This window comes from Mastigoproctus giganteus, chromosome 9 (assembly GCF_048544385.1).
Source record: "Mastigoproctus giganteus isolate SK-2022 chromosome 9, ASM4854438v1, whole genome shotgun sequence".
Taxonomy (NCBI): Eukaryota; Metazoa; Arthropoda; class Arachnida; order Uropygi; family Thelyphonidae; genus Mastigoproctus; species Mastigoproctus giganteus.
This window is the reverse complement of record NC_143583.1, coordinates 118,272,742-118,287,557: the sequence shown is the minus strand read 5'-3', so window position 1 is coordinate 118,287,557 and position 14,816 is coordinate 118,272,742. Positions and strand designations below refer to the sequence as shown.

At 39.3% G+C, this 14,816-nt stretch overlaps 1 protein-coding gene across 1 annotated transcript in view; it reads left to right on the top strand.

Annotated features, from left to right (window-relative positions):
* Window positions 1-14,816, top strand: part of LOC150080674 (uncharacterized) — a 354,324-nt gene that overhangs the window by 55,185 nt on the left and 284,323 nt on the right. The window contains exon 3 of the mRNA XM_090381399.1: window positions 5,752-5,863. Coding sequence (XP_090237525.1) covers window positions 5,752-5,863 — 112 coding nt within the window. The remainder of the gene's footprint in view (window positions 1-5,751; window positions 5,864-14,816) is intronic.

Sequence of the window (14,816 nt, the reverse complement as noted above, 5' to 3'; positions counted from 1 at the left end):
TTTTCTACATAAGCATGTTCAGGAGGCAACTAGCGGGAGGAATACCCTTGTCTGATTATCAGTAGTGATTCTTCATGCGTTAAGAATCCGCAGATAAAGGAACCACTAGGTGGCAGTGATCATAGTGTGCTGAAGTGGGATTTACTCAAAGAGGTAACTACCATCAGGGGTAAAGGGAAGGGTTTTGCTTTCATAAAGGCGACTACGATGGTCTGAGACCATCGTAGTCTCAGACCATCGTAGAATCATCATTTGAATTTCCTGTTGGTAACATCATCTGATGATGTTGCCAACAGCAAATTCAAAATGGGAAGCATTCAAAGAATTTATCTTGGAAGCTACTAGGCTTTACATACCAACTAAGAAATATTGTTTAGGCCTAAATGGATGTCAGATGAACTGATGAGACGTATGGCAGAGAAGAAAAATGCATGGGATACATATAAAAATAATGGGTGACATGGAAGCCTATGATAGATATAATCTGATCTGTAACCAAGTCACAAAGGAGATTAGGCAGGCAAAGGCAGATTATGAGAAATCCTTGGCAAAGGATGCAAAGAAAAACAGAAAAGAGTTCTTTATTTATGTAAACTCTAGAAGGAAGGGGTTGAATCAGATTGGTCCACTGGATATCAATGTTTCAACTTTTGATGATCCCGCTCACTTGGCTAATAAACTAAACAAGTATTTTGCATCTACATTCACACATGAGGAGTTATTCAGGAAGGGGAATGTCAGAGGTGAAGTAAACTCTGGCTGTGAGATAGATAATTTTGTAATAACTGAGAGAAAAGTGGAGGAGAAATTGTTGAGGATAAACATAAAAAAGGCACCCGGGAATCATGGGATCTATCCAGTTATATTAAAGGAGGCAGCAAAGGAAGTAGGCAAACCCTTAGCCATAATTATGAGAGCTTCTTTGGACTCAGGGGAGGTACCCATAGACTGGAGATGTACAAATTTGACTCCAGTTCACAAAGGAGGATCAAAGGCCGACACAAGTAATTATAGACCTGTGAGTTTAACTTTTGTTCCAGGAAAATTAATGGAGGCTCTGGTTAAAGAAGCACTGCAGGATCATCTAGACAAGACTTCAGTTTACCGCTCGGACACTGCATGGTTTTGTTAAAGGAAAGTCTTGCCTGACCAATTTGATTGGATACTATGATGCAGTCACAAAACTGAATGCAGGGAACAACTTTGAAAGTATATATTTGGATCTTAGAAAGACTTTTGATACTGTTGTACATGGAAGACTGCTGCACAAATTGGAGCAATGTGGCATTGGAGGCAAATTGCTGCTATGAATAAAGGTGGTTGAGGGGGAGAAGACAGAGAGTGGTAATCAATGCACACTGCTCATCGTGGACTAATGTTATTAGTTGAGTCCCTCAGGGTTCAGTATTGGGTGAATTCAGTATTGCCTGTATCCATTATTGTTTTCTGTATTTATAAATGATATTGATGATGGTATATCAAGCTTAATGTCCAAGTTTGCAGACGATACGAAGGTTGGCAGGGTTGTCAAGGACACTACTGACGCTATGCTACTGCAACAGGATCTGGAAAGGTTGAGCAGATGGGCTGAGAGGTGGCAAATGAAGTTTAACATTGACAAATGTAAAGTACTACATATGGGAAACAGCAACCCCAGAGAAACGTATCAACTCTGTGGTACTACACTGACAGCAGTAGAGAACGAAAAGGACCTGGGGGTAATTGTGCACGCAGATATGAAGTTCTCTGAGCAGTGCAGACGGGCTGCAAGAGTAGCTCATGGTGTCTTGTCAATGATATACAGGAATTTTTCTAGCAGGGATAAGGAGGTGATTATTCCCTTGTATAAGGCAATGGTCAGGCCACACCTTGATTACTGTATCCAGGTCTGGAGGCCTCATTTCAAGAAGGATGTAGAGCTGCTGGAACGAGTACAGAGAAGGACAACAAGATTAGTGAATGGAACAAAGGGTTGCTCTTATGAAGAAAGGCTTAAGTTTTACAAATTACCGTGTCTGGAGACTAGGCACCGGCGAGGTGATCTGAGAGAGGTGTATAAAGACTTGAGTGCTCAGTGCTGATGGGATTCTTCCTCTTGCTCAGAATAACCACCTGAGAGGGCATGAATTCAAATTGAGGAAAGACAGATGTAGGATAGATGTGCGGAAATTTGCCTTTTGCCAGCGGGTTGTTGGTTGGTGGAACAGACTTCCATCCCTTGTTGTGAAAGTTGATAGCCTATATAAATTTAAGGCTCAGCTGTACAGGTATTTCGAATGAATGGAGGGGTGAAATGGGAGTGGGTTTTTTTTTTTTTTTTTGGCTGCATCAGCTTGCTTTCTTGCATCATATGCCTCTGCTAATGCTAATGTGAACTTGTTTAGAAATTGGTGTCATCGAAGAAGATAGCATAGAAGCAGAAGAATCATTTTTGCAAGACATAAGGCAGGACTGAGTTTTTGAAGGATTGGAATTAACTAAGTTATCTTTGCCCCACTGGATAATTACCTGGTGATCAGTATATAAGGAATTGGTAGTGAATATTCAAGAAGTTGCAGCTGTTTGTGTAGGGTAAGATTTCTCAAACTGAAAATTGGAATGCAATGTTCTGTCATCAGCAAAACTTTGTATACGATTTCTGATCAAGGGAAGAAAGTCAAGGGAAAAATTTTAACTTAGTTAAAATATACAAGATGGAAAGAGTGGGAGAAATGACTGCAGCTTGGGGAACATCTACATTGGTAGAGAAACAAGAAGGCAGAGAGCCATCTACGATCATCTGCAGTTAGCGGTCAAACAGTAAACTGAAAAGCCAATTACAGAAAACAGTTGTCAAACCATAAGATGGAAGCTTGTATAGAGGACCTTTATGCCAAACATGATCAGAGGTCTTTGAAAATCAACAGCAATTGCCAGACTTTTACAATGAATTTGTAAATTTGTAAATTTCCCTGGATGAGTAACATAAGCTGGTATACTGCCAGTGAATTGACACTGACAAAATCAATACTGGCGATCGTTGATCAGATCGAAGGTTTCTAGATAGTTTAAGATTTGGCGGTTAATTGATTTCTCCATTGCTTTTAAAAATAATAGAAATAAGTGTAATGCACCGATAATTGGATGGGAAGGATTTGTCACCCTTTTTAGGAACTGGCCGGATATGAGCAAATTTCCAAGCAGAAGGGAAAACACCTGTGGAATAAGAAAGTGAAAAAAAAAAGGCGACACAGAACAGGATTAAGCTCAGGAGTAAAAGTTTTAAAACAAGTGGAGAAATACCATCAGGACCTGGAGCTTTCTTAGCACAAAATTGTTCAAAATCCTTCTGACATGCTTTTGATAGAAGGCACAGGAGGTATTGAATGGAGGGTACTGGCAATGGTAGGGTATGGTTTACCAAGATCATCAATACACGAATTAGAAGATAAGTAGGATGCTATCAGTTCAGTTCGTTTTGGCTGAAGTGGCAATAGAACCATCTGGTTTTGACAGAGGTGGAAATAGAGATGGACAAAAGTTGCAGTCAATAGCTTTGGCAGAGACGAGAATGCTCGACTGCTATTTGGATAAGATGCAAGTTTTCTACTCTTAGCTGTTCAAAATCTAGTTTGGACTGATTAATAACTGCTTTACAATTGTTGAACTTTGGTGTAGGCAGAAAATGAACCTGAAGATTTGGATATCAGCCATTTGTGATATGCAATATTCTTATCTTGAAACAGCCTCAGCACATTTATTGGAAACCAAGGTTTAGGTAAAAAACAAGATTTTAAATTGGAGTGTGGAATAAAGGATTTCATTCCTATAAGAATAATTTCACTGACGTGATCTCAGCAAACGTTGACATCAGAAGATATGAAAGAGTCATGTAACCAAGGAAAAAAAAGAAAGGAAATCTTGCTGATCATCCCATTTTATATTTTTTTATTACCAAGGCTCTATTAGAGAAGAGACCATCACCATGCGATCTGTGGTGCCTAGAAGACCACTACCTTGACCGTGTACTTAGAAGGGTTGTTTATAAAAAAAAAGATCAAGCATGTTGCTGTATGGTTAGAATTGTCTGGTATTCTGGTAGGTAAATGAACAATAAGTGCGAGGTCATTAGTAATTCCAAAAGCCTCACAATCTTGATCAGCTGGATCCATGTGAGTCAAAAACAGAAACCAGCTGGAGTTGGTGGACATTAAAATCGTCATGGAAAATTACCCCATTGTTAGGAAAGTTGGACTGGAGAAAGTCAAGTTTCAAAGAGAGGAAGTCAAAGAGTTCCAAATTATTAGTGGAGTTGGGAGAACGATAGAGGCAGAATTTGACAGAATGTGGTAGAGAGATTTTTAGCTAGAGAAGATCGAAAATAAGAGATTTCAGATTACTAAGTCTCTAATAAGGAGTATCATAGCGGACATATGCACAACTTTGAAGAAAAAGGAATCATACAGCAACTAATTTGTACAACTGAGATGAGCAGTGGTTGAATCAACTGATAATTGGATTCTGTCAGAGTACATGCGGTTTGGCAGACTCAAAGTGGAATGGACATCATTGAGATTGGAGCTGAGACCATGTATATTTGCGAAATGAACAAGGGTGTGTTTGGGAGGTTTAGTTCTTTTTGCATTTGTTCTTTAGATGTTAGTTTGACAATTCACTAAGTATTCAGTAGTAAGAAAAGGCGAGGAGGACATGGCGTAAGAACAAATGAAATTTTTGGATATGGTGTTTACATGGCAAGAATATACCCAGCTCCTTGACATAACTTGATATGGCCTTGACAATGTCCCCTGTATACACACTACTCAGAATCCCTCCAGTCACTATCTGGCAGAGTAGAGGCATTTTGAGCTGTACTCTCAAAATGCAAGAAAGATTGGATCTCGCTGTGATGTCCATCATACTTCAAAAGGCATCAATAATATTGTATGATGGAAGAGATGGGGCTGGAACTTTGCTCTGGAGACTAAACATGGGTTTCATCACTTCAAGCCTCCGTAGCCGAGTGGGCAGGAGCGGGAGTGCAGTAGCACACGCTCTTTGAGTAGACCGGGGTTCAAGCCCCTGACTGCTGAATACGGTCGATCTGCCAACCCGCACTGGACCAGCGTGGCAGATTATGGTCCATTTCCCTCAGCATGAATTGTTGAGGAGGCTTCCATCCTGCAGTGGGTTGATAATGGCTGCACTTTACTTTACTTTTTTACTTTATTGCACTGGTTGATGAGAGTCATCTACCACCTAGTATTGCCTGATGACACAGAGGGGCAGCATTCCTCTATGTGGCGTGGACGCCACACCTCGAACCCTGCTTATGTTTGTTTGCACCTGGGTGGTCACTTCCAGTGTACCATATTTCATGCAGGTTATACCCAGGATTACTATCAGTCCCACCGTCATGAAGGCGCAAGCACAATATTTGTCTGTCACAGACCGACTGGACTTTGCCAAAATTAGGTCCACTTGACTTGAGTGTCACCTGAATATCAATTCCATCAGTGTTTAGACTCCCAGGTAGCAAGTCCAGCTTGACATATCTGTGTGAAGTCTGTGACAGGCTCAAGGACTTGTGAATTTGTATTTCTTATATAATATCCCCCCCTCATAATTTGCTTTTAAAATGTTGGGTGCATTGTATGGGGCAGTATGCATCTTAATGTCTAGAGAATATGTAATTTATTTCTTTATTTTATATATGTTACCTGTAAAAATTGCTTCTTTCATAAATGTTTATTTAGTTATTATTTTTTACAGACAAATGAGCAAGAGTAGTTTAGAAGCGGCTGCTGAAGCTGCAGCAAGAGTGAATGCAATGTTAATTGCAAGAGGAAAATTAAAGCTTCCTACTTCCCATTTAAAACCGAAGGTGAGTTTTTAGTGAATATTTTTGTTTCTGTACTGTGATTTATGGCATGTGAATTACTTGTTATTCAGAATTCTGCCCTTGAGCTTCATTTGCCAACTTAGTCATATCTACCACTGTCAAATACTTTCTGTTAGCAGAGAAAACTTGACTGAAGATTGAGTATTGGATATTGTATGCAACTGCTGTCATTCAAATTGTATTGCATTTCTTTCATTAATTACTTTTAATCCTGACTGGTGCACTAGTTTGCTACTTAGTACACACACACTTCCCAGTTGGCATCATTATTCCCCCTACTTTCATGTTATGCACAGAGGCAATGTGCACCAAATTTTGACATATGGCGTGAAGACATACTTTACACATAGGAATAAAAGATAATGACAAAGAAATTTAAAAGCTATGGGTTATTTGCCAATGTCAAGTGATCACTGTCTCATTTTATTGCTCCCAAATGAGTATAGTATTTGATGTATATTGCTTTCAAAAACTGTTGGTTAGGAAAAAACTTGTATATAATAGGTGTGCTTTGTGGAATGTGATTTTTCTTACTGCAAATAGTGATAATTTTATGTAGTAGTGGCATGTGATGCAAGAAAGCAAGTGTATGAGCATATGCAGCATCAGCCAAGAAAAAAAAAAAAAAAAATCACACCATTCCCTCCAAATGCCTGTCCAGTTCCTCCTTAAATTTATTTAACCTATCAACTTCCACAACGACAGATGGAAGTTTGTTCCAGCAATTAACCACCCACTGGCTACAGGCAAATTTCCGCACATCTATTCTACATCTGTCATTTCTTAATTTGAATTTATGTCCCCCTAGGTTCGTAATCTGAACAAGTGGAAGGATCCCATCAGAATTCAGCATGCTCATCCCATTCAAGGCCTTATACACCTCAATCAAATCACCGTGCAGGTGCCTAGTCTCCAGCCATTGCAATTTACAGAACTTAAGCCTCTCTTGGTAAGAGGATCCCTTCATTCCCCTCACCAATCTTGTTGCCCTTCTCTGTACACGCTCAAGCAAATCTACATCTTTCCTAAAATGAGGCCTCCAGACCTGTAAGCAATACTCAAGGCGTGGCCGGACCATTGCCTTATACAGAGGGACAATCACCTCCTTTTCCCTGCTAGCAAAATTCCTATATATCATTGACAAAACCCCATGACCTGCCCTGGCAGTCTGTCTGCATTGCTCAGAAAACTTCATATCTGACTGCACAATTACTCCCAGGTCTTTTTCATTTTCTACCACCTTAAGTGTAGTACCACACAGTTGGTACGTTTCTCTGGGGTTACTTCTACCAATGTGCAGTACTTTGCATTTGTCAAGGTTAAACTTCAGTTGCCATTTCTTAGCCCATCTGCCCAAATTATCTAGATCCTGTTGCAGTAACACACTGCCATTACTGTCATTAACAACCCTGCCAACCTTTGTATCATCTGCAAACTTCGACACTAAGCCTGATATACCTTCATGAATATCATTGATAAATATACAAAACAGCAGAGGACCCAACACCGAACCCTGTGGGACTCCACTAATAACATTAGTCCAAGAAGAGCAGCACCCATTGATTACTACCCTCTGTCTTCTCCCACTTAACCATCCTTTTATCCATTGTAGCAACTTACCCTTAATACCATTCTGCTCCAATTTGTACAATAGTCTTCCATGCACAACAGCGTCAAAAGCTTTCCTGAAATCCAAATATATGATATCAAAATTATTTTTTGCATCCAGTTCCTTTCTAACCACATCATAATATCCTATCAAATTTGTCAGACAAGACTTCCCTTAACAAACCCATGCTGTGTCTGAATTATTGCTGCAGTCTTGTCTAAACGATCCTGCAATGCATCTTTAACCAGTGACTCCATTATTTTACCCGGAACAGAAGTTAAACTAACTGGTCTGTTATTACTTGTGTCACCCTTCGATCCCCCTTTGTGAGTTGGGGATACATTTGCACATCTCCAGTCCGTGGGGACCTCTCCTGAGTCCAAAGATGCTCTCATAATTATGGCTGAGGGTTTGCTTAGTTGCTTTGCCTCCTACTTTAATATAACTGGATAGATCCCATCCACTTCAATAATTTCTCCTCCACTTTGCTCTCAGTTATTACAAAATCATTAAGCACCCTGCTACAATTTGATAACCTTCTGCCATTTTCAAACCTTAATAACTCATCATGTGTGAATGTAGATGCAAAGTACTCATTCAATTTGTTTGCTATCCTAGCAGGATCATCAACAGGGGAACCATCGATATCAAGTGTACCAATCAGATTCACATTTTCCTTTTAGAGTTTATATAAGTAAATAAATCTTTGCTGTTTTTCTTAGCATCTTTTGCCAAAGATTTCCCATAATCTGCCTTTGCCTGCCTAACCTCCTTTGTGACCTGATTACAGACTAGCTTATATCTGCCTTAGGCTTCTGAGTCGCTTGATAATTTTATGCATCGTATGCATTTTTCTTCTCTGTCACAAGTCTCATTAGTTCATTTGATAACCATTTAGGCCATTTGTTAACCATTTGATAACCTTGAACAATATTTCTTAATATGTATGAAACTTTTAGTAGCATCTACGATTAATTTCTTGAATGCTTCCCACTTAGAATTTACTGTTGATAGCATCGTCAGTTGATCCCACAGTACAGAATTTAAAAACTGTCTGAGACCACTGTACTCACCTTTACAGAAGCAAAAACCCTTTCCTTTACGTCTGATGGTAATTATATCTTTAAGTAAATCTCACATCAGTACACTGTGATCGCTGCCACCTAGTGGTTCCTTTGTCTGCAAATTCTTAATACACGAATGATCACTGCTGACAACCAGATCAAGAGTATTACCCTCTCTGGTTGCCTCTCGAACATGCTGCTGCAGAAAACAATCATCCAATAAATCCAAAAAAGTCTTACTAGTGTGTGAGTGACCAAACCACAAGTTCCAGTCAATATCTGGGAAGTTAAAATCCACCATTATAAGACATTCTGATTTACTAGCCCACTATATTTCTCTGTACAATTGTTCATTGTACTCATTCGAGCCATTAGGCCTATAACACACTCCTACTCTTATTTTTGCTTTCGCAGTGCTTATGTCACACCAAACTGACTCAACAGTGCACTGTTCATCTATATCAGCTGGATGCACTTCTTTTAATTTTATGTTTTTCTTAATTAACAGCATAACACCTCCTCCCTTCCTATCGTGTCTATCCTTTCTGTACACATTGTACTCCCCAAATTCCAGTTCTGCATTCCTGATATGTGTGTGACACCACGTCTCTGCTATCCCAACAATATCCGCCTTTGATGTCTTGACCTGTACTTTGATTTTATTTGTGGAGGCAGCATGCCTATCAGTTTTGACTACTGGCTCAAGGATGGCATTTTTGTGGTCTGCTGAGCACTCTTATTAAGTGATGTTGAGTAAGTGTGGTATCTTGCTTTCTTGCTAATCACATTCCATGAAGCACAGATTTACAGATGGGTCGCAAGCCACCATCTATCTCGAAGGCGTCCAGATCGAGCAAGTGCAGGACTTTAAATACCTTGGGTCGCTGGTCCAGGAGAAGAAAGTTGCATCCACCATGGAAATCCACAGCAGAATTGGACAAGCGGCCACTGCGTTCGCCTCGCTCAAATGGTGTCTGTGGAAGAGGACCAACATTTCCACAAAGACTAAAATCCGACTCTTCCGGACTTTGATCCTGCCCATTCTTCTTTACAGATCGGAAACATGGATTTGTCTCAAATTAGATTTGAACAAACTTGAGGTATTCCAAATGCGATGCCTGCGGCAGATCTTGGGCATCTCTCTTCGTGACCGCATCACTAATGATACCATCCGCGCCAGATGCCAACAGCAACCAACCATTGCCGACCAAATCCAGAAGCGAAGGCTTAGATGGTTTGGCCACGTATGTAGAATGGGCACGAACAGAATACCATCCAGACTCCTTTGGAGACAACGACCCACCCAATGGAGCATCCAACGGACCGCGCCTGGGAAAACATGGGCCAAGCAAGTGGAAAATGACTTGAAGAGCCGACATCTCGACCTTAACCAGGCCAGGACTGACGCCATTGATTGTAAGGTATGGAAGAACATCAGAGCAAGTCCGAAACCCTGCGGCACCTACAGCAGCATACTGGTTGCGTGGCCAACCGCCTCCCCCAGCTGCCAGCTAAGGACCAAAGAAGAAGAAGAAGAAGCACAGCATAATTCACATTGCAATGTGTATAGCTACTTCACATCTAAAAGTTACTAAATTACCTGTGTTTTTATAAAAAGTATAATGCCTGCTATAAAAAGAAATATAACTATTAACCATTTTAAAACTACATTGGTTTTCATATTGTGTGATAGCTGCTGTCATTCAATATATAAAAAAAGAAAAAGCAAGAAAGCTTCTGTGCTAATTTAAAGTTGGAGATATGGCTAAACTGTATTGTTTTTTTGATTTATTTTGTTACAATTTTTTGCTGCTGCTGATTTTGGCTATACAATCATGGCAATGTCAGAACAAATTGGACGTGTTGCCTTACATTGACAGCCCCAGAACATCCGAAGGTTTCAGGTAAGCTCTATTATCATACAAAACCCACACCTCTGAAATGTATCAAAACTGCTGTTATACAATATAAAATTCTGCTGGCAATTACTTAGTGAAAAAAGTGGTTGACCAGATTCAACCACTGATTTCAGAATTGTAGTACACTTTGTTCTCAAGATGCTGCTAAAAGTTCTGTGTGCTATGCTGCATATCTGTTGAGAAGAATCTGTTTACTAAGTAATTCTTTCAAATTATAGCATTTTTATGTAATAGTAATGCTTCCAGATATGGCTAACATTGTTCGTATGTGGATATCGGAATATTTCAATACTAATGCATGACAAATGATGTTAAGATAAATTTCTTGGCTGATCTCATTGACATCCAGATTTCATGCTACTGAGGCTAGACTTTATCACACAAATACTGGTTGGATTTAGTATTAGCATTAGTAGTAGTGGAAAATGAAACAATTTGTTTAATTCTTTCTGAAATTTATTCTATCTATCTACTTTCACAACACGAGATAGTAGGTGTTACAACAGTTGGTCACACTTTGGCTGAAAGCAGATTTTCACATATCTATCCTGCAACCATCCTTTATCAAGTTAAGTGGATCAAATGAAACATAGACTCTCTTAGAACGTTCAGATTTGTAACAGGGTGAATTAAGGAATGCATACATAACAAATTGTAGTTACTGTTTGTTATGCATATTATAACAAATCCAATCCAAACTGCTTGGATAGGATTTGTCCAGCATTGTACAGGAGGCTGTAACACTGTTTTAGTTTGCTGAAGGAGAAAGGCTAATGGCCATTTATAACCCTTTGGTAGCCATGTAGGAAATGAATGCAAGAAATAATTTTGGACTCTTTCAAGAAGCTCAATATTTTTTTTCAGATGAGGTCTCCATACTTGAAGAGAGTATTCCAAATGTAGTCTTACAGTTTCCTTATACAGTGGGACTATGACCTCCATATCTCTATAGGATAATGTTCAATAAGTCATCTATAGGACACCATGGGCTTTCCTCGCTGCCTGTTTACACTGAAAACTTCATATATATGTGTGTATTTTTCCTCTACTGTTGTTTTTAATTCAACCCCACCAAATGCATGGTTTATTTTGAGGTCGCTATTCCCCAAGACTGCATTTTGCTGCATTAAAACATAGTTGCCACTTTTCTGGCGATTCTTGACCTCTTCATCCCGAAGGAGCATTGCTTGGTCATTAACGACTCTCCCAATCTTTACATCATCTGCAAATTTTAACATCACACCCTTTATCCCTTCTTTGATGTTGTTTATGAAAATCGCCCCACTTGGGAGTCCCCCAAGGATCAGTCCAAGAACCAGTTCTTGGGGACTCCAGTTCTGACTTTACACCAGTCTGAAAATATCCATAGTCACATCCTTCTGCCCTGTAGCCACCCAGAAATCCATATTAGAATATTCAGTAATTCCAATATGTTCTAGCTTATTCAGTAACCTCTCACAAGTCAAATGCCTTATTAAAATCCAAATAAATTATATCTAAATTATTCCCTACATCCAGCTCATGAGTAACTGTGTCAAAATAGCCTACTAAGTTAGTTAAGCATGACTTCCCTTAGCAAAGCCATGTTGCATGAACTTCAAAATCCCAAATCTATCTAAATGTACACAGATTTCACTCTTAATCATTGCATCATTGCCTCTAAGAGTTTTCCCTATCACTGAAGTCAGACTAACCAGTCAGTAGTTACTGACTTCACTCTTAGAATTGCCTCTATGTATTGGTAATATATTGGCACTTCTCCAATCAAAAGGGATGTTTCCCAATCCAAAGGTGTCCTCATAATTAACTTCAATGGTTCAATACTCCCTGGTGGCCTTCCTCAAAATTACTGGGTATATGTAATCAACTCCAGGAGCCTTATTTGCCTTTATGCTTGATAGTTTTTCTAATAAACAGCCATCTGTAATTTCAAAACAACTAATTTCATATAACAGCCTCGTTTGCACAGCTTCTCAGCATGAAGTAAAGCCAGATGCAAAATACCTGTTCAATTCATCTGCAACATCAGCTGGTTAGTCTAAGACTTTCCCATGTCCAGTGCACAAGGTTCTGATCTGATTTGCTTTTTCTTCCTTGTATTCACATACATGAAAAATTCATTGTCTTCATTCTTTGCTCTCTCTTAGCCAGTGCTTTCTCTTATGCAGCCTTGCCTCTCTAAACTTATATGTGGTACTATTACAAATCAACTTGTAGCTGTTGTAGGCTTCAGTATCTTTCATCGCTCTATCTATCCCATGCAGTCTTTTTCTGCTCTATTTGACTGGCCAGCTCTGCATTCATCCATTTCGGCATCCTCCTCCTGCAATATTTTTTTAAAATTATGTATGCATTCATGGCTTTTGTGATTGTTGCTTTCAAGGTATTCCATAGTTCAAGTGTATTTGCCCTCACTCTGCAATCTGCCCAATTAATAGATGCCATATAGGACCTTAAACTGTCAAAGTCCTCTCTTCTGAAATTAAAACCCGGGCTTCTACCTTTAACTACTGCATCATCTTTTCTTCATCTTCCAGCTGATGACTGCATGATCACTACCCGCCAGTGATTCTTGTATTTTAACTCCTGTGTTGTCATCAAATTCATGACAAAGTGTGATCTAATTCATGGCAACCAGGCACCTCAGAGGTGACTTGACTGAGGTTTATAATGCTCTAAGAGGGTTTAGTAAACTGAATAAGGTTCAATTTTCACTATTACAGAGAATTCTAGAGCTTGGGGGCATAAGTCCAAATTGTAGATGAAAAGGTTTAGACTGGATTGTAAAAAGTTTTCTTTTAGACAGTGAGTTGTTGATTGCTGGAACAGGTTGTTTTCATAGGTAGTCTAGTCTTACAGTTTGAATAAATCAGAGGTCAACTGGATAGTTACCTATGTGAGGAGGGAAGCAAATAATTTATTTTTTTATCTACTCTTTTTTTTTTTTTTTTTTTTTCTCGGCCAGTGCTGCAAAAACCTGTGGCTTTCTTGCTAATACTATTACTAAATAGCGATATAGGTTTATGGAATAGAGACCGATCAGCAATGTGCTATGACATTCTGAGTAAACTTTACCATAAGTGTTTTTTATTATACATACAGTATAAAAGTGTTAGCATTAGCATTAGTAGAGACATGTGATGCAAGAAAGCAAGCTTATACGGCATCAGCCAAAAAAAAAAAAAAAAAAAAACCCTTCCCATTTTACCCATCCATTTTGTTCCATGTTTGTCTAGTTCTGCCTTGAATTTATTTAAGCTATCAACTTCCATGACAATAGATGGAAGTTTGTTCCAGCAATCAACTACCCGCTGGCTAAAGGAAAATTTCCACACATCTATTTGACAACTGTCTTTATTCAAATTTCAGTTTGTATTCTGAGCAGGAGGAAGAATCTCATCAGCATTGAGCTTGCTGAACCTGTACAAGGCCTTCTACACCTCAATCAGATCACCTCGCAAGTGCCTAGTCTCCAGATGCTGCAATTTGTAGAACTTAGCCTTTCTTCGTAAGAGCACCCCTTGTTCCCTCCTCACCATTCTTGTTGCCCTTCTCTGTACTTGTTCTAGTAACTACATTCTTCCCAAAATGAGGCTTCCAGACCTGTACACAGTACTCAAGGTGTGGCCTGACAATTGCCTTATACAAGAGGATAATCACCTCCTTATCCTTGCTCGCAAAATTCCTGTACATCATTGACAAGACCCCATGACCTACTCTGGCAGCCTGTCTGCACTGCTCAGAAAACTTCATATTTGACTGTACAATTACCCCTAGGTCCCTTTTATTCTCCACTACCCTCAATATAACACCACTCAGTTGGTACATTTCTCTGGGGTTACTACTACCCATATGCAGTACTTTGCATTTATCGATGTTAAACTTCAGTTGCCACTTCTCAGCCCATCGGCCCAACTTCTCAAGGTCCTGTTGCAGCAGCATAGTGTCATTACTGTTATTAACAACCCTCCCAACCATTGTATCATCGGCAAACTTTGATGTTAAGCTTCATATACCTTCATCAATATCATTGATAAATATACAAACAACATTAGTCCACGAAGAGCAGTATTCATTGATTAACACTGTCTGTCTTCTCCCACTCAACCATCTTTTTATCCATTGTAGCAACTTGCCCTTAATGCCATATTGCTCCAATTTGTACAGTTGTCTTCCATGTGTAACAGTATCAAAAGCTTTCCTGAAATCCAAGTATATGATACAAAATTATTTTTTGCATCCAGTTCCTTTGAGTCCACTTCATAGTATCCAATCAAATTGGTCAGACAAGACTTCCTCCTAATAAAGCCATGCTATATCTGAATTATTACTGCTTACTTGTC